This window comes from Eublepharis macularius, chromosome 4 (assembly GCF_028583425.1).
Source record: "Eublepharis macularius isolate TG4126 chromosome 4, MPM_Emac_v1.0, whole genome shotgun sequence".
NCBI lineage: Eukaryota > Metazoa > Chordata > Lepidosauria > Squamata > Eublepharidae > Eublepharis > Eublepharis macularius.
The window spans coordinates 121,868,846-121,896,270 of NC_072793.1; the positions used below are offsets into that span (position 1 = coordinate 121,868,846).

General features: G+C 41.9%; 1 protein-coding gene across 1 annotated transcript in view; it reads right to left on the bottom strand.

Moving 5' to 3' along the window:
• Window positions 1-27,425, bottom strand: part of PODXL2 (podocalyxin like 2) — a 60,155-nt gene that overhangs the window by 31,176 nt on the left and 1,554 nt on the right. The window contains exon 2 of the mRNA XM_054978707.1: window positions 468-758. Coding sequence (XP_054834682.1) covers window positions 468-758 — 291 coding nt within the window. The remainder of the gene's footprint in view (window positions 1-467; window positions 759-27,425) is intronic.

Below are 27,425 nucleotides of genomic sequence, written 5' to 3' on the forward strand. Positions count from 1 at the left end.
TTGACTGAAGGGAAGCTTATGTGTAAGCAAGAAAATGTTTTTAAACTATATGTTTATTTTAAAAGACATCCTGTTAAGCAGAGCTTCTGCCTGAAATGTTGTAGAGTTACTATGAGAGCTATGCATAACCTCACTCCCTGACATTTTTGGTTGGCTCTGCCTACTGCGGCAGCCATTTTGTAGTTGCATCCACCACCCTGTGTTAGAATTCCAAAGACAGACACAGGCTCAAAAAGGTTGAGTACCCTTGCTCTAATCTCAAGCACTCTGCCTGCCACCCTCCAATTTTTCCATCTTAGCCAACCTTCCAAACTTATTTCCCTCTTAGGAACATCCTCATCTTTACTCACAGCCCACTGGAAATGCATCAACCACTGAAGAGAGAGTAGGTGAAAATTAATCCTATATTTTCTAAGCCAGAGACACATCAAAGTAATAGAAGTAAAAACTTGGCTAAAATGGACTACCTGGTGTTGCTCCAGGATACAAGCTGGAGTCATTGAGGTCTCCACCCTCTTCCCAAAAATACTGGGACTGAAGAATCTTGGGATCTTCGTTTTCCTCACTGGCAAAGCCTGATCCAGGTGCAGCTTGCAGGGCACTGGGGACAAGGTCAGACTCGGGCACCTTCAAGTTCGTCTGTTCAATGGATTCCAGAGACTCTATCTGGGACACTGCTGTAAAGTCTGCTAAAGACGTGGAGCTCAATCCTTCTGTACCAAGATCTTCGGATAAAGCAAGGCAGATGCATAAAGAAGCTATAAACAACAAGGAGAGCCATATCAGTAATGCAGAACATAGATGCATAAAGGATCTGAAAGAAAGAAATCATATCAGCATTCAGTAACGGTCACAGGCTCCTTCGCCCTTAGGAAGCAATTATATTGGTTTAGGAATGACTACATTATCCACAGCAATCACAACAGTGATGGATGTACTATCTGAAGGAAGGATATAATTATTCACAGGTACAAAATATAGTTCACTGTTGAGAAAATGAGATATTGACGCAACAGATTTAAAGCCTGGAAGGAAAACTTCTCAACTCTGCATAACACATAGGCAAAAACACACCTACTACATTAAAATCAACTGTCTAGTAAGGTCCTAAGGAGTCTTTAGTTTAAGTGCTGTATTTGTATGCACAAACATACATTTATATGCCTCAATAGCAAAACACAGATCTTCCTAATTCCCCAACTGAGTTTGAAAAACGAATTGCTCATTATTTACATTATTCTCACAGTGATATTGATTGAAAAATAGCTATCTTGAATGTACAGAAGTCAAAGGTGACCTGCTAGCTGTGTAATGATCCTATCACTTTCCCCTTTGGACACCAAACTGTGCTTTTCCCCTCAGTGACACTCAATATAAGGGCAATTAAGGCAGTATCTGAGCAATCCATGATTAGGATCTCCTATGTGTATGTGTTACTTACTAATTGGCATCCCCATGTTAACAATTGATAGGACATTTAGGCGGTTGTTAATTCATAGGGTTGCCACAAGTCAGAAGCTACTTGAGGGCACATTGCACACGTGATCCTCCTGTCAGAGATCTCCTGAATAACATCTACATATGCCTTAATATGCAGTTTCTCTTCCCCAAATTACCTTCAGTGATTACACCTTCAGCAACTGTCTATTATTCATTTCAGACTCAAAACCTTCTAGAGTTGGACCTTTCTCTGATTTGGGAGGCACAAACAGCAGTAAAACTAAAGTAGAGTCCTGTGACACCTTAAGGACTATATGCAACAATCAATTTGTCCTTAAGGTGACACAATGTTCTTTTTTCATTTGAGGCTGCGATGATGGCACAAAAACTTTCTTCCTGGATAAGGAGAAAGTTTTTCTGAGCACAACCGGTTCCTCATTTGGCCAGGCCAAGATGCATGGGACTCTCTCTGCTGGATTAGAGAGACAACAAACTTCACTCTCTAAGCATGATTTAGTACTGTAAACTCTTCAAAGCTACTGCTTTCTGATTTAGGGCATTTAAACAACTCCATCAGACTTACTAGAATACTGTTTTATGTCTCTGATATGCCTGAATTTATGTTCTGTTTATTCTCAATAAATTCTGCATTTGTTTTGCAGTTTATTTGCTCGTGGGTTGTTAGTCCAGATCAAAATACAAAGCTTTTCTATTGCTTGAAGTGCTTTACTCTTAAAAAATACATTGAAGTGGTAAAATAGTAGCTTGGAAAACCACAATTACATAACAAAAATGATCATGGGCTTATGCTGACTGCTTTGAATGCCTAGGAACATAGACATGTGTAGATATAAGGATGGATTATTAGCAACTCAAGACAGAGCAGCATAAACATCAATTGGCAATACTAAAAGTCAACATGGAAGTAGTCACTGCCATCCACATAAATATTTGATTCATGATATGACTCCATGCATATAAAACACAACAAAGAATTTACCCATTAAAACGTTGCTGGAAAAGCACTGCAGTCTAAATATTTCTGGAAACAGAGGTGAGGTGCTTTTTTAACTCTTGCCTAATGCTTGGTCTGAGAAAGATTTTCTATCACTGATTCACTTTATTTTTGGAAACTTTATTGCTTGGCATTCTTCTGCACTCCTTGCAGTTTATCCGAGATCAATAAAACAAAATTAGCTACTAGGAGATCAGCTTTAGACAAAGGCAACAGCAGAGATAGTAGAAACGTGACAGAAGCTAACAGCACTGAAGGGAAAAGCACTGCAGCATAAAGCAGTCAACCAAGACCTCTGGGGCATCCCAAGGGATGGACAAACTCACCAAGTGTTATTTGCACATGGCTGAGTCAGTCAGCCACTAAAGGCCAGAGCATCCCAAAATATGCCCTAGTATTAAGGATGCAGAATGCCTTTGCAGGTCAAATTATCTTCCACAGAAGTACTTTCCTTGTTCAGTCTGCAAGGAAGCTGTAAAAAAAGGAGAACAGAACTTCGTCTAGGATTTTTCTGTTCTCACACAACAGCTGCCACCATGTTATTATTAGCGCTACAGCAGCACTGAGACCCCCAGAAGAGAGCTATAAAAACTGTTGTGCTATAAACACATGCACGAGCACACTTGCACAAAAGCTACACCAAAACATCCCCTTTAATCAGATGTACAAATTGCTATGATTGGTGAAATCTATTATTTGTCAAGATGAGCAAAGCTACAGCCACCCCCCAATTCACTTATGGCCTTAAATGTAAGAACTGATCACAATGAGCCTGAAATGTCACTGGACATCATATACAAGGGGCCAAATGGTTTCTTGAGACCCAAGCCACTGATGGGGCAAGGCCAATCCCCAGGGCTCTTGGTAGGGGTGCCAACCTATCGGTGGTGGCTGGAGATCTCCTGGAATTAAAACAGGTGAGAGAGATCAGTTCACTTGGAGGAAATGCCTGCCTTAGAAGGTGGACTCTATGGCATTATACCCAGGGGAGAGCCCTTCCCTCACCAAACTCTGCCCTCCTCAGGCTCCACTCCCCCAATCTCCAGTTTCCCAACTTGGAGCTGGCAACCCTAGCTCTTGGTTTGGTAATGGATCTAAAAACCAGAGCTAATATGGAAACTCTAGTGACCTTTTGCAAGCAATAGAACCCTTTTGCCCAGTTTTATGAAGCCCTTTGGGACCTAAGCTAGCAAAGCTATGGAAATCTTATTTTTGTTTTGGGGATGGAGAATTGAAGCACAAACCCCTCAATAGCTCGACTAGACTTGTTCGTGAAGATTTTTTTGTTTTATTTAGCATACCCTCAGTGATCCTTCCTTCATTCCCAATATTTTGTTTTAAATGTTTAATTGTTGTTTTTATGTCTTTGTATGCTTTTAAAGTTCTGGTTTTAACTGCTTTAATGACAATTCAATTTCAATTTTAATTGTTTTATAATGTGGTTTTAGTATGTATGTGTTAATTGATTAGCTGCCTGGGGAGCCCTTATGAGGGGATAGGCAGGATATAAATTTTGTCAAATGCAGAATAAATAAAATACACATACTATACAGTAACAAATATTTTATTTACATTGTTTATAGTCGTCCTTTCACACTGAGACATAAGGTGGTTTACTGCTACATGTACATGTGGCAGAGAATTGTGGCAATCCCAGTTCCATGGTGCATGTACCTCTAAGGTACATAAAACGATTTGCACGTATCTGTCAAAAATGGGAGTGTGTAAAATTGCCCTGTGGTTATGACAGAAACCTGTGGGATATGTGTTCACTGAATCTAGGCCAGCAATACCTAAGGAAAGTCTTGGCCATAACATCAACCTTCCCTTTCTTGCTTGAGACATTAAAGCACCTGGGCTGGATGAGATCCCACAGAGGTTTTCCACAGGAGGATTTCCCTCCACAAAGCATGACTTTCTCACCTCCCCACTCCTGCTGAGGCTCCAAATGCTGCTCTTGGGGAGGGGGAGGACAGGGAACACCCAGAAGAGCATCAGGGAAGAGTTAAAGGTCTGTAGTGGGAAGGGGTAACTGGGAAATATTCCCCCTCTCCATAGAAATCCTTCATGGGATCCAAGCCACTGTTATTAATATGTTATGCTAGTAATGGAATACAAGTTCCTACGATGACTGCAGTGAGTTTTACTTCATACCTATTTGTTAGGAAAGTTGTGTTCTATTTTTTTGACAAGCTGAACCAGAGGGGCACTGATTAAACTTTTCCTATCCAGTATCTATTTTATTTAAGCCAGAGGTTCTCAGCTTTTATTATAACAGGACTCTATTTCCCACCAAATTAATTATAGCTATATTTGGTCAAAGAAGAAGGAACAGTGTTTGCAAACCTCCTGCTTGAAATCCTGGAAGTATGGACTTACTGGACCAACCTAATACTGTTTCATGTTCCAATAATCAATATACTGGAGACAATATTAAGCATTTATCTGCTCCCAAAACGTACCTTAAAGGTAAGATGAGAACAATTATGGACCTTTTGAATTTTTCTTCCACCGAATAAGATCTGTTGGCATCAGTTCTCTTCCTGGTGATTGCTGTGTAAAGGCCTAAAAGAGGATTGCCAGTTCCAGATAGGGAAAATCATGGAGATTTGGAGGTGGAATCTGGGAAAGGCGGGGTTTGTGGAACAGAAGCAGGACATAGTGCTATAGAATCCGCCTTCTAAAGCAGCCATTTTCTCCAGATGAACTCTCTCTGTAGCCTGGAGATCAGTTGTAATTCCAAGAGATCGCCAGGCCCTACTTGGAGGTTGGCAAGCCTAGCCTGAAACAATATATCTCCATCACTGTTAATGAACATGGCCTACAGAAGGGCTAATCCTGTTCATGTAGGAGGTTCAGTTCCCAGCAGTTTGTTTCCCCTTACTTAACACTGAACTCCTTACCCAGTTTAAACCCTTTAAGATGCATGATCCCATGTACTTTCCTTAGTCAAAAATAAAGCTACACTATCTGAAATGCAAGGGTGAGTCATTGCAATAGCACTCTATGGGAACAGTTATTGGTTCAATCTGATGTTCTCTTCCCTACCTGAGTGTGACATACCTCTGGGTATGTCAAGAGCTCCTGGAAGTGGAAATTAAAGCTGCTGCAGCACAGTGGTTAAGTGGTTCAGCTGCAAATCAGCACTCTCCTGGTTTGAATCCCACTACTGCCATGAGCTCAGTAGGTGGCCTTGAGTAAGCCACTTCTCTCAGCTCCAGCTCCCCAGCTGTATTGTGGGGATAATAACAACATGGACTTGTTCACTGCTCTGGGTGAAGCACTAATCAGTCTAGAAGAGCGGTATGTAAGCGTAGTTATTGTGATGATTATTGCTTCAGAAAATCTGATTTTGCAAAACTGCTTGGATGGATGGATTGGGGAGGTATTAGCCTTGGATTCAAGATTAGTTATTTAATTGTAAGTTGCACAGCAAATGTCCATTAGTGCAGAACAACCCAATATTATGATGTCTCATTTTAAATTTGCCCCTACAAGAAATATAATAAATTCTATTACTAATAATTTATATAGCACTAATTAACATGCAAAGACTACTTTGTAAAAAATTGTGCTTTATCATCTTCATTCTTCTTTCATTATTCCTATTTAACAGGTGAAGAACTGAGACAATCTACTTTCTTCTGGCCTGATTGTCACTGATGAATTTCTTCACTGAGCAGGAATTTCGAACCCAAGTTATCAAGTCTGTAAATATACAAAGTATATGCATAGATCTATATGTGCATAGCTCATAGTCAGTGTGGTGCAGTCATTAGAATGTGAGACTAGGATCTAGGAGACACAGGTTCAAATCCCTACTCTGACATGGAAGCTTGCTGGGTCACTGTGGACAGGTCACAAACACTTGGCCTAAAACTACCTCACGTGGCTGCTGTGAAGATAAAATGAAGAAGAGGAACGATGTTAGCTGCTTTGGGTCCTCTGGGGAGAAAGTCTAGAAGTAAATGAAGTAAATAAACAAACCCACATTGTACATTATTTCTGCCAGGGACAAATAACATGTAAGGCTTTATGAGAGGCATCAATAGACACTCTAATTCAAAATAATTTTTTATTTCTGTGTTTATTCAGGAAAATATTCAAGAAACTGCTATCTGTTCCAGCAGTCTTGCACCACGACCAAGGATAAAGCAAGGAACATGTTCAGATGTGTGTCTTGAAAAATTTAACTGAGCTGCAGAAATAGTAGTTACCAAACTCCATGCGAGCCCTGGAGATCAGATTGCAGCTGATCTCCAATCTAAAGGGATCAGTTCCCCTGAAGACAATGGCAGCTTCAGAGGGGGGACTCTATGGCATCACATCCCTGATGAGCTCCCTCCCCTCCCCAAACTCCACCCACCCCAAATAATGCACACAAATCCCCATGAATTTCCCAAACCAGAGTTTTCAATCCTTGGAAGGCGTATATATCCAGTTTATCCTCTCAAGAGACAGAAGAGTGTACCAACAAGACCAGCAGTCAGTGTGTGTATGCTGGGGGAACGGTTATGAGCTAAACCTAATGAGACATTCTCACCTCCCTACAGAATCCAGAGGCATTATCTCTGCAAAATAGTAAGTGCAGTATTAGAGAAATTAGCATTACAAGCATGCATGGTATAGAGGGGAACAAAGCTGAATAGAAGGACTCTCTTGGTATACCCATGCAGGTGTCAGGTCTTGCCAGGTATTTCCCTAAGCACTTCACTGCATCACTCAGGTGCACTCTAGGAGATAAGGAATTAGTACAGATAACAGAAATCAATGTGAAACATATTGGTGACTTCAGGAAAAATCTACAGAAAAGCTATTCTAAGCCAGATCTTTATGTAAAGATGTGATACTATGACAAGGTACATGGCAACCACCCCAAATCCCCCACCTGTACCAAAAATTATGTTTGGCCTACAGCTTTCTTAAATTCACAGAATTGTTGCAATGTGTTTGAGGAATCAAACTCTCCAGCTCCAAAGAACCCAGCCAGCTCACTCAGCATACAAGCTTCCACGGCAGATTTTGAGAAACAAGGACAGACCCAATCCCTGCATGCCAACACTGATTTTTTTAAAGCTTCAAGGCAACCAGACACTAGGGATATTTCCGGCCTTAGCTAGTCTCTTTTTAGATTCATTGGAAGGAGAGATAAAAATCTGGAGATAAAGGGATAAGAAACAGGATAGAAAGGGATATTAGGCACAGAAGTGGTCAGAAGACCTAAAAACAAAGATGGACTTTCCATCAATGTTCAGAATGCTCCTGCACGTGTCCTGATGGGTATACCATACAAGGCACACATTTCTCCAAACTTGCAGCATGGCTCCTCATGGAGTTCCAGATCAGGGTCAAGGTTTTGGTTTTAACCTTTAAAAGCCCTAAATGGACTGGGACCAGCACACCTAAGGGGCCATCTCTCCCCATATATACCCCAGAGAATGCTTAGATCAGCAGGAAAACATCTACTAATGGCCCATGGCCCCAGGGAGGGTCAGCTGGCCTCGACCAGGGCCGTCGTCACACGGGCATCTGGTCTGTTAAATTTCCAGCAAATAGTGTCCTCGTTGCTATCGGCACCATGTTTCCTTCCGTCACCTTGCGCCTCTTCGCGCTTCCAGCTGTTCACACCTTAGCGCTCTGTGCCGTTCTCTCGAATGGGCGCAGAAGCAACTCCTCCCCCCCTTTTTAAAAAAAAAATTCCGTATAATTCTGCTATAACAAAATTTCATTATATAAATATGACAGTAGCCCAACCCTGAACGAGCCTGATAGGTTGCCCAGTTTTCCCGCCCATGGAGTGGCCAGAACATTGGTTGACCCTTTTATTTTCCAATTTTAAAATTCCATAAATAGCCCTTTGCCTGCCAAAAAGGGCAGATAAAAGTATGCATTATATCGCTATTACATTATACTGTTATAAAAAAAATTAAAAACACAAACCTGAACATGACTAAAGACAGCCTTTTTCTCGAAGTATGGTTTTGGGTAAAAGGGAAAAGGTCTCTTAGGGCAATTCAGTCGGTTTGAGTTGTTATCTTCAGTAGTTTGCAATCTTTTATTGTGTAATGTTGCAATAGCGATATAGGGACCTTAGTTTAAAAAAAAAAATTCGGTGCACTCGAGACGCGCGTGAAATGGCTTCTGGGATTGAGAAGCGGAAAAGAATGATGGATGGATGGGCCTATGGTGTGGCGAAGCGATAAACATCGATGCGGGACATTCACACTGAGACGGATAATATCGCGAATATCAAGATCAAAGTAGAAGAGAGAAACTCGCATCAGTGTTGGAATAAGGTGGGGATTTGCCGGGAAATTGTGCCATTTTCGCGCTAAATTTATGCCCGTGTGACGACGGCCCAGGGCTAAGGCCTTCTCTGTCCTGGCCCCTACCTGGTGGAACTCTCTGTCAGAGGATATCTGGCCCGTCAAGACCTTTTATCTTTTCAGTGGGACTGCAAGACATAGATGTTCTACCAGGCGTATGGCTGAGGCCAGTCTAAGGTTTCTTTGAGAATGCCTCCCAACCTGTCTCCTGCTTTAGGGGGGGGGCTATATAACCACCTGCCCCCTTCATATGTGAAGTCACAGTGATGATATCAGTTGTACACTCCCCCCCCCCCCTGTTTATGCTAGGAGTGGAGAAGGCTGCCATCTGGGGTCTGTCTATATCGATGATTCTGATTTTAATGTATTTAAATGTTCTATTTTTTATTATTATATTGTTGTAATCCGCCCTGAGCTCACCTGCGGGGAGGGCAGAATATAAATAAATAAATAAAAACAACTCCAAGCTTCTGCAATTATACTAGCCTTGTACCATAGGTATGATCTACATGTGCAGCTGATGGAAGTGATAATGAGGGAACAGAGTGCTGCGTTGGTGGGGATGACTGTACCATTTCATATAGCTAGTGAGGAATTACGCTTTTCAAAGTTCATCCTACATTAATAATACTCTGTAAATAGAAATCATGCATAGTATACAAAAGACTAATAAAGGCTTTCTCCCTGGTCTGCTAATGTTTTTATTTGCAGAGTTTGGGGAGGGCCATTAAAAACCTGATAGCCCCACAATCTGGTGGGGTACAGTTAAGGTTGCCAGCTCTGAGTTTGGAAATTTTTGGAGATCTGGAGGCAGAGGCTGGGGAGAGTGGAATTTGAGGAGGGGATGTACCTCAGCAGGGATGTGATACCATGGAGTCCACATTCCAAGGCAGCCATTTTCTCCAGGGGAATTGATCTCTGTAGTCTGGAGATCACTTGTAATTTCAGGATAACTCCAGGCCCCAACTGAAGGTTGGCAATCTCAAGAGTCCATTCTGTAAATTCAAGCCACTATTCTGTGACATGCGTAAATAAGATTTAAATCCAGGAATTAAGGGGTTTCTCTACTTTTTACCTTTAAACACAAGCAGTTCTAGATTTTGGAGGGTTCCAGGCAGAGTTTCTGGGCCCTCTTCCCCTAGGCTGAGATTAGAAGAATGTAATTCTGTTTGGCATTGCACTGTTAATCCATAGTAAACTGTAACCACAAAAAACATAAACACCTAAGAAAGAACCAGGCTGGCCTGTGTTCTGGGTTGCACTTGCTATTCTTGGCATATGGCCCGTCTTTAGGAAAATGGTGACCAAAATATCTAAATAGCCCATTGCATAATATGCATGTTTAGACTATGTTAGATAACTTTACATGTCATTAAATATTTTAAGATGTAGAAAACCAAACAAAATTTACTATAAATTATAATAAAACATAATTACTAAAACTAGTTTCAAGATGTATGAATAGGGTTCCCAGATGCCCACTGGTTTGCCCCATTGCCCGTCGATCGCTGGTGATTGGCAGGAGGCTGCAAGAGACCCAGCAATTTCCCGCCACCAGTTGCAAGCCACCCAGCAACTGTGTGCCATTCCTGAAGTGACGTCACTGCGCTTTACACAGGAGTGCTCCTGCACTTTGTGGAGGCTAATTTTGGCCCCAAACAGGCTGATTCTAAAAGAATCAGCTCTGCGTGAAGCACGATGACGTCACTTCCGGAACTGATGTCATTGAGTCAGTGCCAAGAACCTTGTTCTGGTGAGTACCAGTTCCTCCTCTCTCCCACAGGGAGGGTATGGGGGCCTGGCAACTCTCTGTATGAAACAACCCCAAATCTACCATTGAAGAAGAGAAGATGCAGCACATCTGCACATTTCTGATGTAGGCATCAGTTAAAATTATTGATGAATATCTCAAACAGTGAACAGCTCACCCAAATCCAAAGGTCATCTGTAAAACATGAATAGCTGACATGGCATAGCAGTTAGTGTTGAACTAGGACATGGGACAACTGGGTCTGAACCCTCACTCTGCCACCCTGAAAATGGGCAAAATCAACAACTGCCCATACCAGTGCATTCTCTGTCGTGGGCCTCACCTTATAGAATGGCCTGCCTGAAGAGGTTAGGGGGCTTCCCGCTCTTCTGGCTTTACACAAATTTTGCAAAACTGAATTATTGGGGGGGGGGGCTTTTTTACCCGAATAGGAGGGTTGTACTGTAAGAAAGTGGTTTCAGAGAGATGCGTTGGTAGAGGGATAGGGACTGTAAGCTATACTGCTATGTACTGTCTGTTACAGTAAACATAATCCTACTGGGTACTTTCTGCATAGAACTGCTTATGCACTGTTTCACCATTGTTTCAATTCTGTATCAATTATCTGCTTGTTTTCAAATCTCTGCAAATTTGCATGTGCATGCATACCCTGTTGCACTGTTTATTGAATGTCTCTGCTGTTGATCATATTGACTCACACTGTGTAATTCTTTATCATTACAAGCAGAAGATGATTATTAGGGAGTTTTTTTGAAAGACAGCTGAAAATTGTGAGCTGGGTGCATTTGTATATTCACCTTGTGATTTCTGAACTTTAACTATCACTAGTTAGAATTCAGCATAAAGAAAGAGTAAATTCTCACCCCACTGCAGCTGTTTTTAAAAACTTAAAATGTCCTGCTTTGTTAACAATGTTAGACCTTCATGCCTCTCAAGGCCTGGGGCAGCATTACGTTCAGGATTTGGATAACAGCAATTCACAATGTCTACAAACATTTGTGTGTGTGTAAACTGCCATCAAGTCACACTTTACTTATGGTGGGCTTTCAAGGCAAGTGAGAAACAGAGGTGGTTTGCCAGTGCTTTCCTCTGCAAAGTCTTTCTTGGTGGTCTCCCAACCAAGTACTGACCCTGCTTAGCTTCCATGACTGGAGGAGATCGAGCTATACCATGCTGCCTTCCCTTCCTACAAACATTTACACTGAGAATATGGGGCGGGCAGGAGAACACGATGAGAGACAAGAAATACTACACAGCATGCTACAAAGGCAGGCTTCATCAGCGAAAAGGTGGGAGAAACAAATCACCATATGCAATGGACAGGATTAAAGATGAAAAATGGCCCTTGCATACATATGTATTAGAGCTTTGCTGGTTCTGAACTTGGAGTTGTGCACCTTTAAAATGGAATTCAGTAATGTCAAGTTGGGCAGTTCTTAGAATCGAGGTCAGGATGGGTTATTATCACACGGGGTTACCATGAAAAAGTGATATATGTACGTGCTAAACTGCCTTCCTATCTATTTAAAAGTCATATCACGCCACAGTGAGGAGGAAAAGAGAGGAGAGCCTGTAACAGGCTGGTAATCAAGGCAGCTTTAGATTGTGGGAACTACTCACAGAATTCAGCTGGCAAAAGTGGGTGCAGCCGAGGTCAGCCCTTCCTCCCTTAGCTGTAAAACAAGCTACTGGGGAATAAAAAGGAAATCAAAATTCCAGCAATGAGAGCAAGACTACACAGTAGGATTGTAGCATACTTTCTATCCAGGATAGCCCTCAAAGAAAGGCAGGCTTGTTCCTCAGGCTAACAGCTGTGAGGAGGTGGGGGAGGCTCATTCCCAAGGGACGGCAGATGTAGGGTGTCCCCCAAGCAGTGAAATAGGAAGAGAGCAAAGAACAAAACTCTCAGGAAACACTAGATTGGCTGTGGAGCCAAAAGAAAGCCTGTCTGGAAGAACCACCTGTTGGGCAAAAGGACTGAACGAGACAGGAGGCTTAAGACTGGAGTCTTGTGAGGGGACAGGGCTAGACCTCCGGCAGAGAGTTGCTGAGAAGGAGGCTGGAGGGACACACAAAGGATCTACATGCTTAGAAGCCTGTGGAGAAGGGTATACGGCACTATGGGCAGAAGGCCTAGAAAGGTTATGTGGGAAACATAGCTACCCTAAAGCAACCCAAGCAGTATTTAGAGAACGGTGTAATGGGCTGTCAGGCTTTGGTACACAAGGTAAGGCAACAGCAGCTGTTAAGCTAATGATTAGCTATCTATGTTGCTTTCTGTATTTGCAAAATTAGGATTGCCCACTACATAATACTGAAACAAAGCTAAAATAAGCAACTCAAGCCAGGCAGCCAGGAGAAAGGGATATATTGGTACAGAGCCAGCCAGCTGGCAACTCTGATACATGGAACACACTTCACTGTAGAGGCAGCATTGCATAGTAGTTAGAATGGCAGGCTAGGACTGAAAAATCTGTGTACAAACCCCTCTCATACCACACTGGGTGAAAGGGTTGCCAGGCACAGCATGGCTATTACTGGGAGATGGGTGGGGACAGGAACCTAGAGGGGCAAGACTGTTGCTCCCAAGTAATGACCCAGCATGACCCAGAAGCAATGGCGTTGTGCTGGGAGCGACGCTTCAGCACTCAGCCAAAAACAGAGAGTTTCAAAATCTGTTTTAGAGTTTTTGAAACTATGTTTTTGGACAAATACTAAAGTGTTGCCCCGATGCAGCAGGCACTCACCTGTCTTCTTTTTGCACACATGCATCAGCTACATTTTTACTATGTTTGGGGCCAGTTCCTAAAGAAATGATGTCTACAGAAGGTGCTGCAAGTGCGCTTGCACCCATTTTCCTAGCCTCCTTGCCAAGTTTTCACTAATGGTAGGCAATTTCTGATTGCCAGTGTTCAGTGGGCACAAGCTACAATTGCCAAGAGACTGCCCACCATCAGCAGAAACCTGGCAAGTTTAATGCAGGCCAATTATCATCTGTTCAAAAAACAGGGCTGTTTATGAACAGTTCACAATACTCTTGTAGACATATTAAACTCAATGTGAAATAATTAAATATATTTTGCCTAAGATATTGTACCCACCATAAGGAATCTTTTCAGGTATCTAAGAGACATTATTTTAAAGTTTATTGTTCATTGCATCTCCCAGACTCCTCCTGAGTTCAGAATCAATTTCTTTAATACAGTGGAAATTTCTTTCATTTCACCTTTTGTTTGTAAAGAGACACACACACACCCACAAAAAAACCCTGCTTATATGTGAGCAAAAAGAGATAATAGGAGCAACTTCTCATGTTTTCTACACTTGTCTTACTGTTTGCTATGATTCAGGCTGGGCAGCTTTCGAGCTGAACCGTAACTTTCAAAGATAAGTTTTGTTTCTCTGTATCTTAAGGCTGTTTTTCCACCTGAGTAGCCAAAGAAGACAACCTCATTCAACATAATTTTTTGGGGTGTGTGTGTGTGAAAACTACAACTCCCATGAGACTGTGTGAGAGCATGCATGCACAAACATCTCTGAATATGAACAGTTTGGCAGGCATTAACATACAAACTCAGCTCACAGGGTTGCCAGTTCCAAGTTCGAAAATTCCTGGAGATTTGTGGAGGACGTTAGGGGAGGGGGCTCAGCTGGGATATGATGCCATAGTGTCTACCCTCTAATGCTGCCATTTTCTCCAGGGGAACTGATATCTGTAGGCTAGAAATCTCTTCTAATTCTGGGAGATCTCCAGGCCCACCTGGTGTTTGGCAACCCTAACTCATGAAACGCATGAAAGCCTGAAATGCAGGTTCTTAGATGTGATTATTTCTTTAAATAAAGTGATGTTTACGTTGGCAATTCCGCTTATCTGCAAAGGCGACATTACTACTAAAGATGCATTTGAGTTGTTCAGACACAGCCCCAACAGCCTGCTGAATGTTCAGCTGTTGTGACTGCAACATGTTATCACAATGTAACTCAAACTGACAGGTTCATGAGCCGATATTGTTGATTTTGACCAGTGAAACTGTGAAAAGTGGACAAGAAAACAAACAAAAATACTGTATCTCCCAGCATCACGGCCTCAATCTGACTGGCACTCAGCAGGACTGCTATTTGCCTTTAAAAACTGGGAAGATCAGATTACAGACTAGGGTTGCCAACTCCTGGCTGGGAAATTCCTGGAAATTTTAGGGGATAGAGTCTGGAGAGGACTGCAGTTGGGGAGAGGAGGGACGTCAATATAGTATAAAGCCATAGAGTCCACCTCCCAAAGCATCCATTTTCTCCAGAGGGACTGATCTTCGTAACCTGAGGATCAGTTGTAATTCCAGAAGAGTTCCAGTCACCACCTGGAAGTTGACAACCCTATCACAGACCTTGCAGCATCACAGTTATTACTGAGAGAATTCTTCCCTCTGACTATAACAAGAATTAGTGATATGCTAGCACCATCTACTGAATATTAGGGAGGACAGAAGGGTAGGAAATCTTATTTAGCCATATGCCAATGAGCTAGAGGGGGACAAGCTCCTTTCCAGCTTCAAAATGAAGACAAAACATTTTTTCTCAGATGAAGTGTGGGAACCCTTTCAACCAAGGATTACTGATGCCGGATAACTTATAACCACAGAGGATCAGTAACCAGGAACTTCCAGTAAACATAAATAATTCAAGAGCCAGAATAGTATAGCAGTTAAGAGTGTCAAACCAGGATCTGGGGGACGGGGGTTCAAATCTCCCCAACGTTATCATGGAAGACACTGAGTGATCTTGGGCCAGTCACTCTCACCTAGCCTCAGAGGGTTGTGAGGAGAAAATGGAAGAGGGGAGTGTGATGTTGTAAGCTGTCCCCATTGGGGAGAGAGGCAAGGTATAAAAATCTAAGTAACAGTAATAGTTTGAGGGCTAAAGCATTTTTGTAATTGTATGTTCTGTCATTCCCACATCCCAGGAACTATGTACTTTTATGTACACTTATCCAAAGCCTAATAATATACAATAACTTTGAAATTAATACCTTGTATTAATTTTTACTGAATATTCAAAAACCATGCACTAAGACTTGAAGACATCATAAGAAAACAAAATGGTGTAGAACTGTTTGTTAGAATACACACCTTGCTTCCCCAAATATTGCTCTATAACTGTTAAATAAACTGAACCCTAGCTTATTGCAGATTCAAATAGTCACATAACTAATATCCCAGACAAATATTTCACTTCTTCCAAGAAGTGTACCGATAGAACGGTTCTGTTTTAGGGGCCTCAACTGGGTCTTTGGAGAAGCGGCACATACATTTTCTAAATAAATAAATAGAATTGGAGCACGAGACCAGCCAGTAGAGACAAGGCAAATTAACTTTGAGAGCTTTGGATAATAGTGATTCTACTACGCTCTGGAGGAAAAAAAAATACTGCATACTAATGACAGTACAAGACATACCTCAGCACACCTTAATGTATCTGTTGAATTAAAAATCCAGCTTATCTGGGGGGAAACCAAACATACTTAGAAGATCACCTCAGTACTGAATGTCTTTGGCAGCTCAGCATGCTCTTTATAGCAGTCCTATTGGAGCATGATTCCAAATGACATTTTTTTTCCTGCGAGCATTATACAAATGCTAGTGAGATTCAGTACTCTACTTGAACATACGTGGTTGCCACTGAACCGATGACTTCTTCAGAAGAGAAAACTATGCTGCAGAAACTTCACCAGCTTATTCCTCCTCTTCAGCTGACTCTTGAACTTCACTCACTTATGGAGAGAGGGGTGGGCATGAAGTGTCCCTACCAGTAATAGCTGGTAGACGTTACTGCTCCTTTTATGCTTTTTTTTTTAAACTGGGAGACAGATGGCAGCAGAGAGGGCAGGTAATGAAGAGAGAGAGAGCTACCATCACTAGGCATGACATAAACCACACCTACAAAACAGGTGAATCAATATTGTGATTGCTAGATTTTAGCACAGTTTCCATTACAAAGGAAATACATTTTTTTTAAAAACTGGTTGGCACCCAAAGGGGAGGAGGAGTTGGAATGGAGTAAATTGACAGGAATGTTGCTTGGTTTCTCAGAAATGAACAAGTTCATGGACCAAAAAAACCTTATTGAGGAAGCCCTCAAAGCCTTTCAAAACCTAATCCAAAATTCAACAAGTGTCACAACAAGGTACATGATCAACTACCCCAATGTGTACAATAAATCAGGAATTTCCTTTGAGAATGAAATCTTTGCCTCCTGGCAAATTCCTACCACATGGAGAGAGATGTAGTGCCAGCATAAAAGCCATTCCACTAGGATCATAAAACAAACAGCTTGCAACAGAGGACAGCATTCCTTATTGCTCCAGTCTATCAGGGTTGCAAACTCATACTTGGGAGTGGAGCCTGCAGTGGGTAGGGTTTCGGGGAGGGGCCTTGGCAGGTATAATGCCATGGAGTCCACCACCCTCCAAAGCAACCATTTTCTCCAGGGGAACTGATCTCTCTCAGCTGGAGATGTAATTCCAGGAGGTCTCCAGCCCCCAACTGGAGGCTGGCAACCCTACATCCTATCCTCCTCAGGAACAGCAACCTTCAAGACTATTAGGGGAAACATGCTGGATCAGGCCACTGTTCCATCTCCTGGTTCATACAGCAGCCACCCAAGTGCCCTGGAGGGCCAGCAAACATGGTGTAGAGGCTAACACCTTCCATTGACTCACCAAGGACCTATTTTCTATTAATCTGTCTAACCCCCCTTTAAAGGTAGTGAATTACTCCATAACTAAAGACATATTTCCTTTTGTCCATCCTGAATCTTCTGCCCTTCATTGGGTGCCCCTGAGTTCTAGGATTTCGGGAGAGGGAGAAAAAGCTCTGGCCACTTCCTCCACCCATGCTTAATTTCATAAATATCACCCCCTTCATTTTTATTTCTAGACTGGGAAGTCCCATACTCCTTCCTCAAAGGAAAGGTGCTCCATCCCTTCAATTATCCTTGTTTTCCTCTTCTGCATTTTTCCCAGTTATGCAATATAGTTTTTGAGATATGGTGACCAAAACTGCATGGTTTTCCATATAAAGCCACACCATAGCTTTATACAATGGCATTACAATATTGGTCATTTTACTTTCAATCCTCTTCCAATAACGTCCAGCATAGAGTTTGCCTTTTTCACAGCCACCACACACTAGATTGATATTTGCAATAAGTTTTCCACTATAACCTCAAGATCTCTTTCAGACTTAGTCTCAGCCGATTGAGACCCCAAATTAGGATTTATTGTTCTAATGTGCATCACTTTAAGCTTACCAACTTTGACCTTAATTTGCCATGTTGTTCCACTCTGAACCAATTTAAAGATATCCTCCTGCAGCTCTTCACAATCTACTTTGTTTTTTACCATCCTGAATAATTTGATATTATCTGCACACTTGGCTACTACACTGTTCACCCTGAATTCCAAACCACCCTCAATTTCAAACCATTTATGAACCAATACAATAGCACCAGTCCCAATACTGATCCTTGTTCAATCTCATGGCTCATTTCCCTCCACTGAGAGAACGTTCCACTTATCCCTACTCTCTGCTTCCATATCATTTAATCAATTTTTAATTTAAAGAAGACCCATACTCTTATTCTGTGACTGGGAAATTTAGTCAGGAGTCCTTGGTGAGATACCTTGTCAAAAGCTTTTTGCAAGTCCAAGTATATAATGTCTACTGGATCACCTGTATCCACGTTTGTTAAACTGTCCAAAAAACTCGAAAAGCTGGTGAGGCAAGTCTACCCTTTTTATAAGCCATACTTTCCCCCCCTCAGCAGGCTTTGTTCCTCGATTTACTTAATAATTCTCTCGTTAATATGAATTTCTAATAATCTACCTGGAACAGATATTAAGCTAACTGGCCTGTAAATCCCTAGATCCCCTCTGGTATCTTTTTTAAAAATTGCGCTGACATTTTTTACTTTCCAGTCATCCAGCACCAAGGCTGATTTTAGTAATGTTACATATACTGGTAAAATAACTCTGCTTAGGATTGCACTGTAAAGGTGACCCAAGACATTTTAGTGCCTAGTGGTAAATATATAACAAACTAGTTTACAATTGTCTGCCCTTTAATGAGATCCCCAAATCAGCCACCCTGAACAAGATCGGAATGACAATTTTCTATTGGGGCAGGGGAGAGAAAGACATCATGTCAACCTGTTCCCGTTTATGTCCACAATTCATCACAAACACTCATCAACTAGTAACAAGCATTAGTCTAGCAGATGCTATTTAAAACAGTGAGTTGGGTCAAAAACGTTCATTTATTGATAATTATTTAAGACAGAAAGCACAATGGCTGGCCAAGGAAAACATCTGCCATTGCTGCCTTCTGCCTTGAGACTGTTATTAAAAATGCATCTGGTAGACAAAAGCAGGCAGAGATTCCAGGGCACTCTTGTATGCATTTTCAGTTTAGGAAAAAATGGATAAAACAAGGGAAGATAAATCAATTTATCAAAATATCAAAACCCTGTTATGGAATTGAATAGCAATAACTTCAGCACAAACAGAAGGAATCCTGCTACATACAATACATAATGCAGAAAATGTGAACCCGTGAAATGTAGGGATAGAGGGCTGGGATAGGCCTGAGGAGGTCTGGGTTCTAATTCCCACGTTGCCACAAAACTCACTGGGTGGCCTTCAGTCAGTCATTCTCTCAGCCTAACCCACATTACAAGGGCTCTTGTGAGGATAAAATGCAGAAGGGGAAAACCATGTACACCACAGTGAGCTCATTAAGGAAAGGGCAGGATCACAATCTAATAGACAGGTAATGCACTTACGGGTTTCATTGCCACAAGATGCTTAAATGGCTTATTAAAAGGAGTAGAGAAGTTTCTGGAGGACATGCAGATCCATTGCTATAGCAGAGAAACAAAACCTCCACATTCAGAGGCAGTATTCCTCTGATTATCAGATGCCTGGGATAAACAGAATGGCCATTGCTATAGCATTCTTCTTCTGAGCAATCCAATGGCACCTGGCCACTGGAGGCAGAGTACTGGGCTATCTGATCCAGCAAAGTAATTCTTATGGTCTTACTGGCAGGAGACTGCACGATGGATCCAGAATTAGCACTAAAAAACCCACAGTGACAACCCACTATTGTTTTTCTGTGCGAAAGAACACAGATAATAGCAGAGGGATGAGAACAGGGTGGGAAGAGATTTGTTTTTATCCCTATCAGAAGGTGCAGGAGGCGGCACTTGCAATGGTAGCGCAGCAATAAAAAAAAATCTGCCTTTGTGAAAACAGGGTAGCTTCTTGCAAAGCATCCCACTTCTCACCCCAAAGACAGAAAGACAAACCATTATCTCTCACAGCAACGGTGGAGGAGGGCTTACACCCCTCAAAAATAATTATTTTTGTTACAAAAGTGATTTGAAGAATGCACAGGTCTACAACTTCAGCCATGCCCTTTCACTTACTGTTTTCTGTAGCACATTTTAGGTTGCCCCCCGCCCCCAACTGTGTCTGAACAAACTCTGTGCTATAATTTGTCATTTCCCCTTTTCAGCCAAAGCATTGTTCTTTACAGCAGTGGTGTGGTATGAGACAATACCATGCTAACATGTGTCCTGTAACAAATGCCGCTTATTGAACCAACTCCAGGATTTCACCCATCTACAGAACGCAGCACAGATTTCATAGGAACAGGAGCCTCATCCAGATTACCAGTTTACAACAGTGCCAACAGCCTCAGAGGCTATGACATAACTCTATTTATCCATGATGGGCTATGCTTCATGCATCCTCCCACCTCCCCTTGCAGCTGAAACATGATGGAAAGTTTCCTGGCTTTGAAAGCCTTTGATTAAACTACTCTTTGAATGCAGGTGCCTGAAGTTGGATTCCTCTCCAAAAACTGGTTTTAAACTGTGGTTTATAATCCAAGTTTGTGAGGAGTGTCCAGGCACTTACATTCAGACATCAGGGCTAATTGAAATTTGAGTGACAGCTCTAAAAATCAGAAAACCTTCAATTGCAATGTGCATGTGAGGAGGGAGAGAGTATGCAAGCACAACATCAAGCACAATCATGCTCACCATGGACAAACAAAGGTTTGTTGTCATGTCTGAATGCAGCTAGTGGACATAGAGAAGGCTCAGCATATAAACAGAGCTCTTTTGTTTGTCACCCTCTGAGTGTTTCAGACCATCTATAAGAAATGTGTCCTGTATCCATGTACCTATCCCCTCTCCCATTGCTGCCAGTCTCTAATTTATTAGTAGAACATTATGAATGCAGGATTAAGAAGCCCAGCAGAGCAATCACTTCTAATTAGGGCTGCAGAAAACATAGGCGGGAGGTCAGCATTCCTCTGGCACAGACCAAGTGATGAGAGAGGCAGACACCCCACAGAGATTCTAGCACACCCACATTCTTAGGAACCCTGCTTGTTTTCTGGGCTAGTTGCAAAAAAAAAAAAAAGGAAGCAAATAGTATTAGTTTATTAACCCATAACGTAATGTAGAGAGGACAATCACACATTGACTGGAAGACGATGCACAAGACTGTAAATCAGCAGGTTGTTGGAATTCTATGTGATAAAATCATGATTCTGCGGAATATTATCCAGCTTCTCTCAACTACCAACATCAGTCCACGTTTTTCCACATCAGCTAAGTGACAAAAAGCACGTTCAGCTGTCCATTTTTACAGTAGCATGTCTGTGTGGCTAACCAGAGGCCTATATAAGGGGGGAGGCAGAGTATAGTCCCCCATCCTTGCAGAAAATAGTAATGGATTAGAACACACATTCAAACTACAGGTTGCCAGCTCTGTCTTGGGATACTCCTGGATACAGGAGGGGTGCCTGAGGAGGGTGGACTTTGGGGAGGGGAGGGAGCTCAGCAAAGACATAATGCCATAGAGTCCACCCTTTGAAACTTCCGTTTTCCCCAGAGAAGGTGATCTCTGGATATCAGTTGTAATTCCAGGAAAACTCCAGACCCCACCGGGAGGTTGGTCACCCTAATACAAACATGTCTCTTCCCTCAAGCCTGCAAAATTGCCTTAGGTGAGGATTGCGCATGCTGGCCTCCCTCATACCACCAGGAAATATCTTTTAACTATTTGCAAACACTAGCCTAGTGCCTAGGGGAATTACGTTGGTTGGGTGGATGAAATCTCTTGGCTGAAATGACTCAGAGGAGACAAAACTAGCCCCAACACCAACAACATTCAATTTATATACCACCCTTGAGGACAATTTAACACCCACACAGAGAGGTTTACAAAGTATGTTCTTATTAACCCTACAACAACAATCACTCTGTGACGTAGGTGGGGCTGAGAGCGCTCTGGAAGAACTGTGACTGACCAAAGTCACCCAACTGGCTTCAAGTGGAGGAGTAGGGAATCAAACCCAGTTCTTCAGATTAGAGTCCCACCAATCTTGACCACTACACCAAACTGGCTCTCAAACCAAACCTCTCAAACCAAAACAGCAGGATCCTGGCAACTATTCCTTAGGCATGTGAAAATAGAGAAGAATTTGCAAAGAGAAAATGTGCACATGCTTTTGGAAATAACATGCGTGAAATACATCTGGACAAATGGCTATATAAAATAAGGGTTCTACAAGTTGGCTGATCTTTTGCTTCAAGTGTGAATCTGCCCTGGCTATATTCATCTGAGTGACTGGTTCATTTTGGGAAGAGGGCTTACATAAAAATTACCATTGAGAATCATGAGCAAATTCACACAGCCCTTCTTTCTAGGATTCCATGAACAATAAACTCTTTTTCACATTATGCCTATTTACCATAACATCCTTTGATGCTGTTCCTTCTTCAAGAAGGCAAGACTCTATGCTCTGATCTGAATTCTGTCACCTGTAGCTCCCCCTCAGGAAATGAATACAGTTATTTAGACCTTCAATGCCTATAATTAACGGAACATTTTCTGACTTTAGCAAAGAAGAGGAGGAGGAAAGACTGACTGCATAGAATTCACAGCCATCCCAATTTGCTGGGGCTGAACAGACTAATAAGAAATTACTCAAGCTGAAGAAAAGTACTAAACGCCATCTGGAACTCAAACCACCATTATGCACATAGAACAACCAAAGAAGGCGGAGAGAAGTCCTTCTCTTCACATCTACTGCTAATTCAAGGAGCTGGAATTGTGAAAGGGACAGTCACACAGGCATTATCCACGTGGCTGAGCTGAAGAGCATCTGCTCCAGTGCCACCACTTATCTGGGTACCAGGCTTAAACACAGCCAAAAACACACTTTATCTGCAGTTGCCCACCAACTGCAGATAAACTGGAATGGAGCCAACCAATTTTTTGCTGATGGTGAACAAAAAGGAGGGGGCCCTCCTTTGCCCACCCAAAAGACTATCTTGAGACAGGGGCTATAGTAAGAAAGGAAACTGGGCACACAGTTTCAAATGCTTATGAAATATAAGTTGTGGTACAGTACTGGTGACTAAATAAGTGATTAATTCTTTGACTTGTGAAATTATAGTTTACACAGCCAGTAGGCTGCTTAGTTAGTCGGGCACGGTTGATACATTGTTTGAATGAAAAAACTGGCTGAATCCAACCCATTTTAATCCTATACAGAAATGTTTAGCCTAAGCTCATTGATTTAAATGAGCATTGACTGGAATAACTCTGTATAAGATTGCACTTTTAGTCTTCAGAATTATCTTATGAACCATCTGAGTGGCCAAAGAACGCACCTTCATTTATGACCTTTACAGCGAAGGAAAATCCATATCCCCAGAAGAAGCAGGAAAATTAGTTCACTCTTTAAGCAGCTACAACCTTCACTGGTTATTCGTTAGACTAAAATTTAGCTGGCACCAGACTGCATCTGCCGCTTCTCATCACCATAATATTATTTAGGGGCCATTACATGAATGAGAACCCCAGGGAGTGCCAAGGACCAAAATCCATCTTGTGCTTGGCAGATGGAGGATCTCATTATGGGAAGTTCAGGCACCACTTTTTCAAAGGAAAAGATTCTTGCCTTTGCAGGAATGAAATTGGACAAACCACTCTCGTTATTTATCTTGACTTGATAACGGCATGATGAAACACTCACACTGCAAGGTTAAATTCTAGAAAATCGGCTGTGGTGGCCTGGTGCTGTACAACGGCTAAAGCTGCCTGCATCCCTTTGCTGCTCTCTTCTTTGACAGTATACTCCACTGAACAAAGGGAGAGTTATTCAAGTAAACATGGCTAGAACTGGGCCACCTATGCTATAGAAACACAATAGGATGACTGTCTTAACCTCACAGCAGAAAGACAATTTCATCCAGCAGGTGAGTGAAAAGATTTTATCCATAACATGGTTATGGGAGACAACCCATCAGCCATGCCTGTATGGCAACAGAGAGTTTATAACAGCTGGATTCCTAGAATAATAAAAAATAGGGTCCTGGTTGCTTAACTTTTTAATTTGCAAAAGTTACCATCTCTGATAGAAATGGGCCCCCGCAGGTAAGAAATTCGTACTCAAACTCAAGAAGGGAAGTGGGAAAGAGAAACTTCAATATTTGGTAACAAGACCATTATTTCTACCAGTGTTCCGATTCTCTTCTTTCTCCAGCTTGGCAGGGGAGATAGCAATCTGTCCATTGGGCTCAACCCATGCAGGGGCTGGAGGGATGCTTCTTTTGTCTCAGACAGCAAGACAGAGGAGTAAAGCTGAGTTTTGAAAAACAATCTCTGAAACGCTTAAAAACTGTTAAGCATGATACTGCAGTACATCCTGAACTTCCAGATTGTTCCAAATACCAAAGACAAAAAGCCAATCCTTATAATTCAATGCATATTGTGATTCTGAAGGGTAAGAAAGGAGAGAACTCCTAGGTTTGTTTTTTAAAAATTGCACAGGGTCATTTCCCTGCCCCACAAAACAGGGTGCAGACGGTGGGTTACGCACGTTGTTGCTCTTATGCTGCCAGGGAACATCCCTGGAAGCAGACACCAGCATGCAGGCAGTCAGGACTGGAAGTGGGGGTGGCTGAACTGTGAAACAAGCCATCTGCTGCTTGCTTCCTTTAAGTCTAGCACAGTTCTCATGATCACTTCAGGGTCAAAGGGTTCAAGAACACATTTACCCCACTTCCTCCCCCCAACATTAAGGGACAGAGCATAAGACAAGCCCCTGCAATAAGCTCAGGGTTGACGGAGAGCAGGAGCAAACTCAACCTCGTCCCCATCCTGGTGAGCCTTCAAGTTATCATGGGTGTGATGCCCAAGATAGAAACGATAGCTTTTTTCTCCTTTTAAGACTCTTTGCAGGACCCCACATCACATATTTATTTGGAAAGTCAAAGCTACCCTTGGATAAAGTGTTTGATCACTTGGTGTAAATACCAAAATGAATCCAGAGGAGTTAGTCGTGTTAGTCTGTAGTAGCAAAATAGAAGAGAGTCCAATAGCAACTTTAGAACTAACCAACTTTACTGTAGCATAAGCTTTCGAGAACTGTGATTCTCGAAAGCTTATGCTACAGTGACGTTGGTTAATACCAAAATGAAGTATCAGATTAAAGCACAGAACATGCAGATTTGTAAATAATATATTTTTCTATTTGAAAAAAATTCAGAAATGTAACACCTTTAAACCTCTCTAGCTATTATTTGCAAGAACTTCCTCTTCAGGGTACTAAAATAAGCTCTATGGATGGCTCAGCTGATGAGGTGGTAGAGAATGTCTATGAATATTCTAACTAGGCTGATTTTTTTTTACTAATTCCCATGACACAATTAGTATGAATAGGTGCACACAAAGGAAGAGGCAACATTATTAAATTTTAGAAGCCAATTATTGGAGCACATTAATGGGTAAATGGAGTGGTATGAGAACAGAGGTGGAATTAGTGTGAAAGTGTGAGTGTTTAAGTGGGGAAAAAATGGGAAGCTGCCTCTAATGATGGATAAAGAAAAGATATTACAAATCAAAAGCCATATGAGAATATCTGTAGGTCTCCAATCAAGCCTTCCTGTTTTAAAAATAAGATTACGGTACTTCCACTTAAATAAGATATACAGTGTGCAATCCTATAGAGTTATTCCAGTCTAAGCCTATTGGAATCAATGGTGCTAGACTGAAGGTGTTAAGACTGCACTGATAGTCAATGTGCATTTGCAATGGAATCCCACCATCAGTTGGTAAGAGATTTCCTTATCCTCCCCCATCCTTCTAGCAACCCTCTGCCTCCTATGGCAAAGGATCTAATTGTCTCAGGTTTAACGCATCCATCACCTGTGGTGACTTGTGGGAGGGCTAAGAATGAATACACACCTTTATAGTCATCCAAAGCAACATCAGAAGCTTTTCACAATTAGGTTTCTTCCCCATAAAAGAGCATTTCCATAGAAGCCAGTTTAAGACTCGAAGACTTTATTACAATAGCCCAAGAGGTACAAGTCAGAGATTAGGAAACGATAAGAAGATGGAGATCCTTTTCAGCAAAGTAAAGTTAGTTGCCTCCCAAAGTCCACTTTCAAACTCTGCCTGAGTCTTCCATGTGAAGAAACTGCGTGCTTCAATGCAGAGAACCACAAATTATCAATAACTTCAACAGCACTTCTACTATGGAAAATGCACTTCATTTCATGATTTTATTCATTCTAATAACTCTTTTAATAGGAAACTGAAGTTAGGGTTAGGGAGACAATGGTGTCCCAAATTCTGTGGGGGAAAAGGAAGATTGAGAATATTAAGCATTTAATGTAAAACCTGGAACTTGCTCTTAATGCCTGAGCTGAACTCTGCAGCCCATCTATCTATTTATGTAAAAGCCAGGGTTCCATTACACCATAGCCTCATATTGTAGCATCTCATCAAGAAGCACATGCTAGAGGCTGCACACAGTGCCATCCTAAACAGAGTTAGACCCTAGTAAGTCCACTGAAGTCAGTGCCCTTAGAAGGGTGTACCTCCGCTTAGGATGCAATAAATGGCCTAAGCTCTAAGTGACAGATTGCATTTACCAACACTTTCAGGAGGTGGAAAAACAAAAGCCTGTTCTCCCCAAGAAACTGGAGTCACCAAGGGCAAAGGGGAGCTGTCGCCCCCATTTCAACTGTGCCTCTGATGTTTACATTCTCCTGTATGATGTAAATGAATGGATGCAATTAACGCATTTTGGGAAAGAGAAAAAGCTTGTTTTTGTGATGACAACAGGTTCCCCAGCCTCCACTGAGAGGAACCTTGTGGAAAGATACACAGTTCCCTGCACCAAGGGTCCTTGCAATATTCATGCTCTCATCTGTCATTATAGGCATTTGAATAACCATAGTAATAAATAATGGGAGCTTCTGCAGAGAGCTTGTCTTTTGCCAAAGGACAATCACAATCAGATCTGGGGATGGGAAGAGCGGCATGCAGGTCACCAAAATACATTGCCCAAGGAGCTCAGGGTAGTTTCTCTTTTGAAAATTCAAGCACAAGTTTTCTAGACTCCATGCCCAACACATTCCCCACAGGACTATCGTTTCTTTACTGAAGATCTTCACCATGGTCAGGAAGACAAGATTCAGTTTACAAGCAAAGAAACTATCCTTCCCTGTCCCAATCTCATTGCTACTAGAATGACCAGATGGCCTTTATGCTTTCAAACCAACTGCTACCAGATGATTTAAGAAAAAAACATGCAATTAAAAGTTCCATTTTTACATAAAAATATTACACTGTTAGTTGCTTGACTATAAAATAAGCTCTTGTCTACTGTTCTGTTTTTTAAAAAGGGTCTCCTTGTTCAAATATATCTCCATTGAGATTATACAACATTAGAACAACAGGCCTCCTATCTATTCTAAGTATAATTACTTCTGCACTTAATCGGCTTTAATT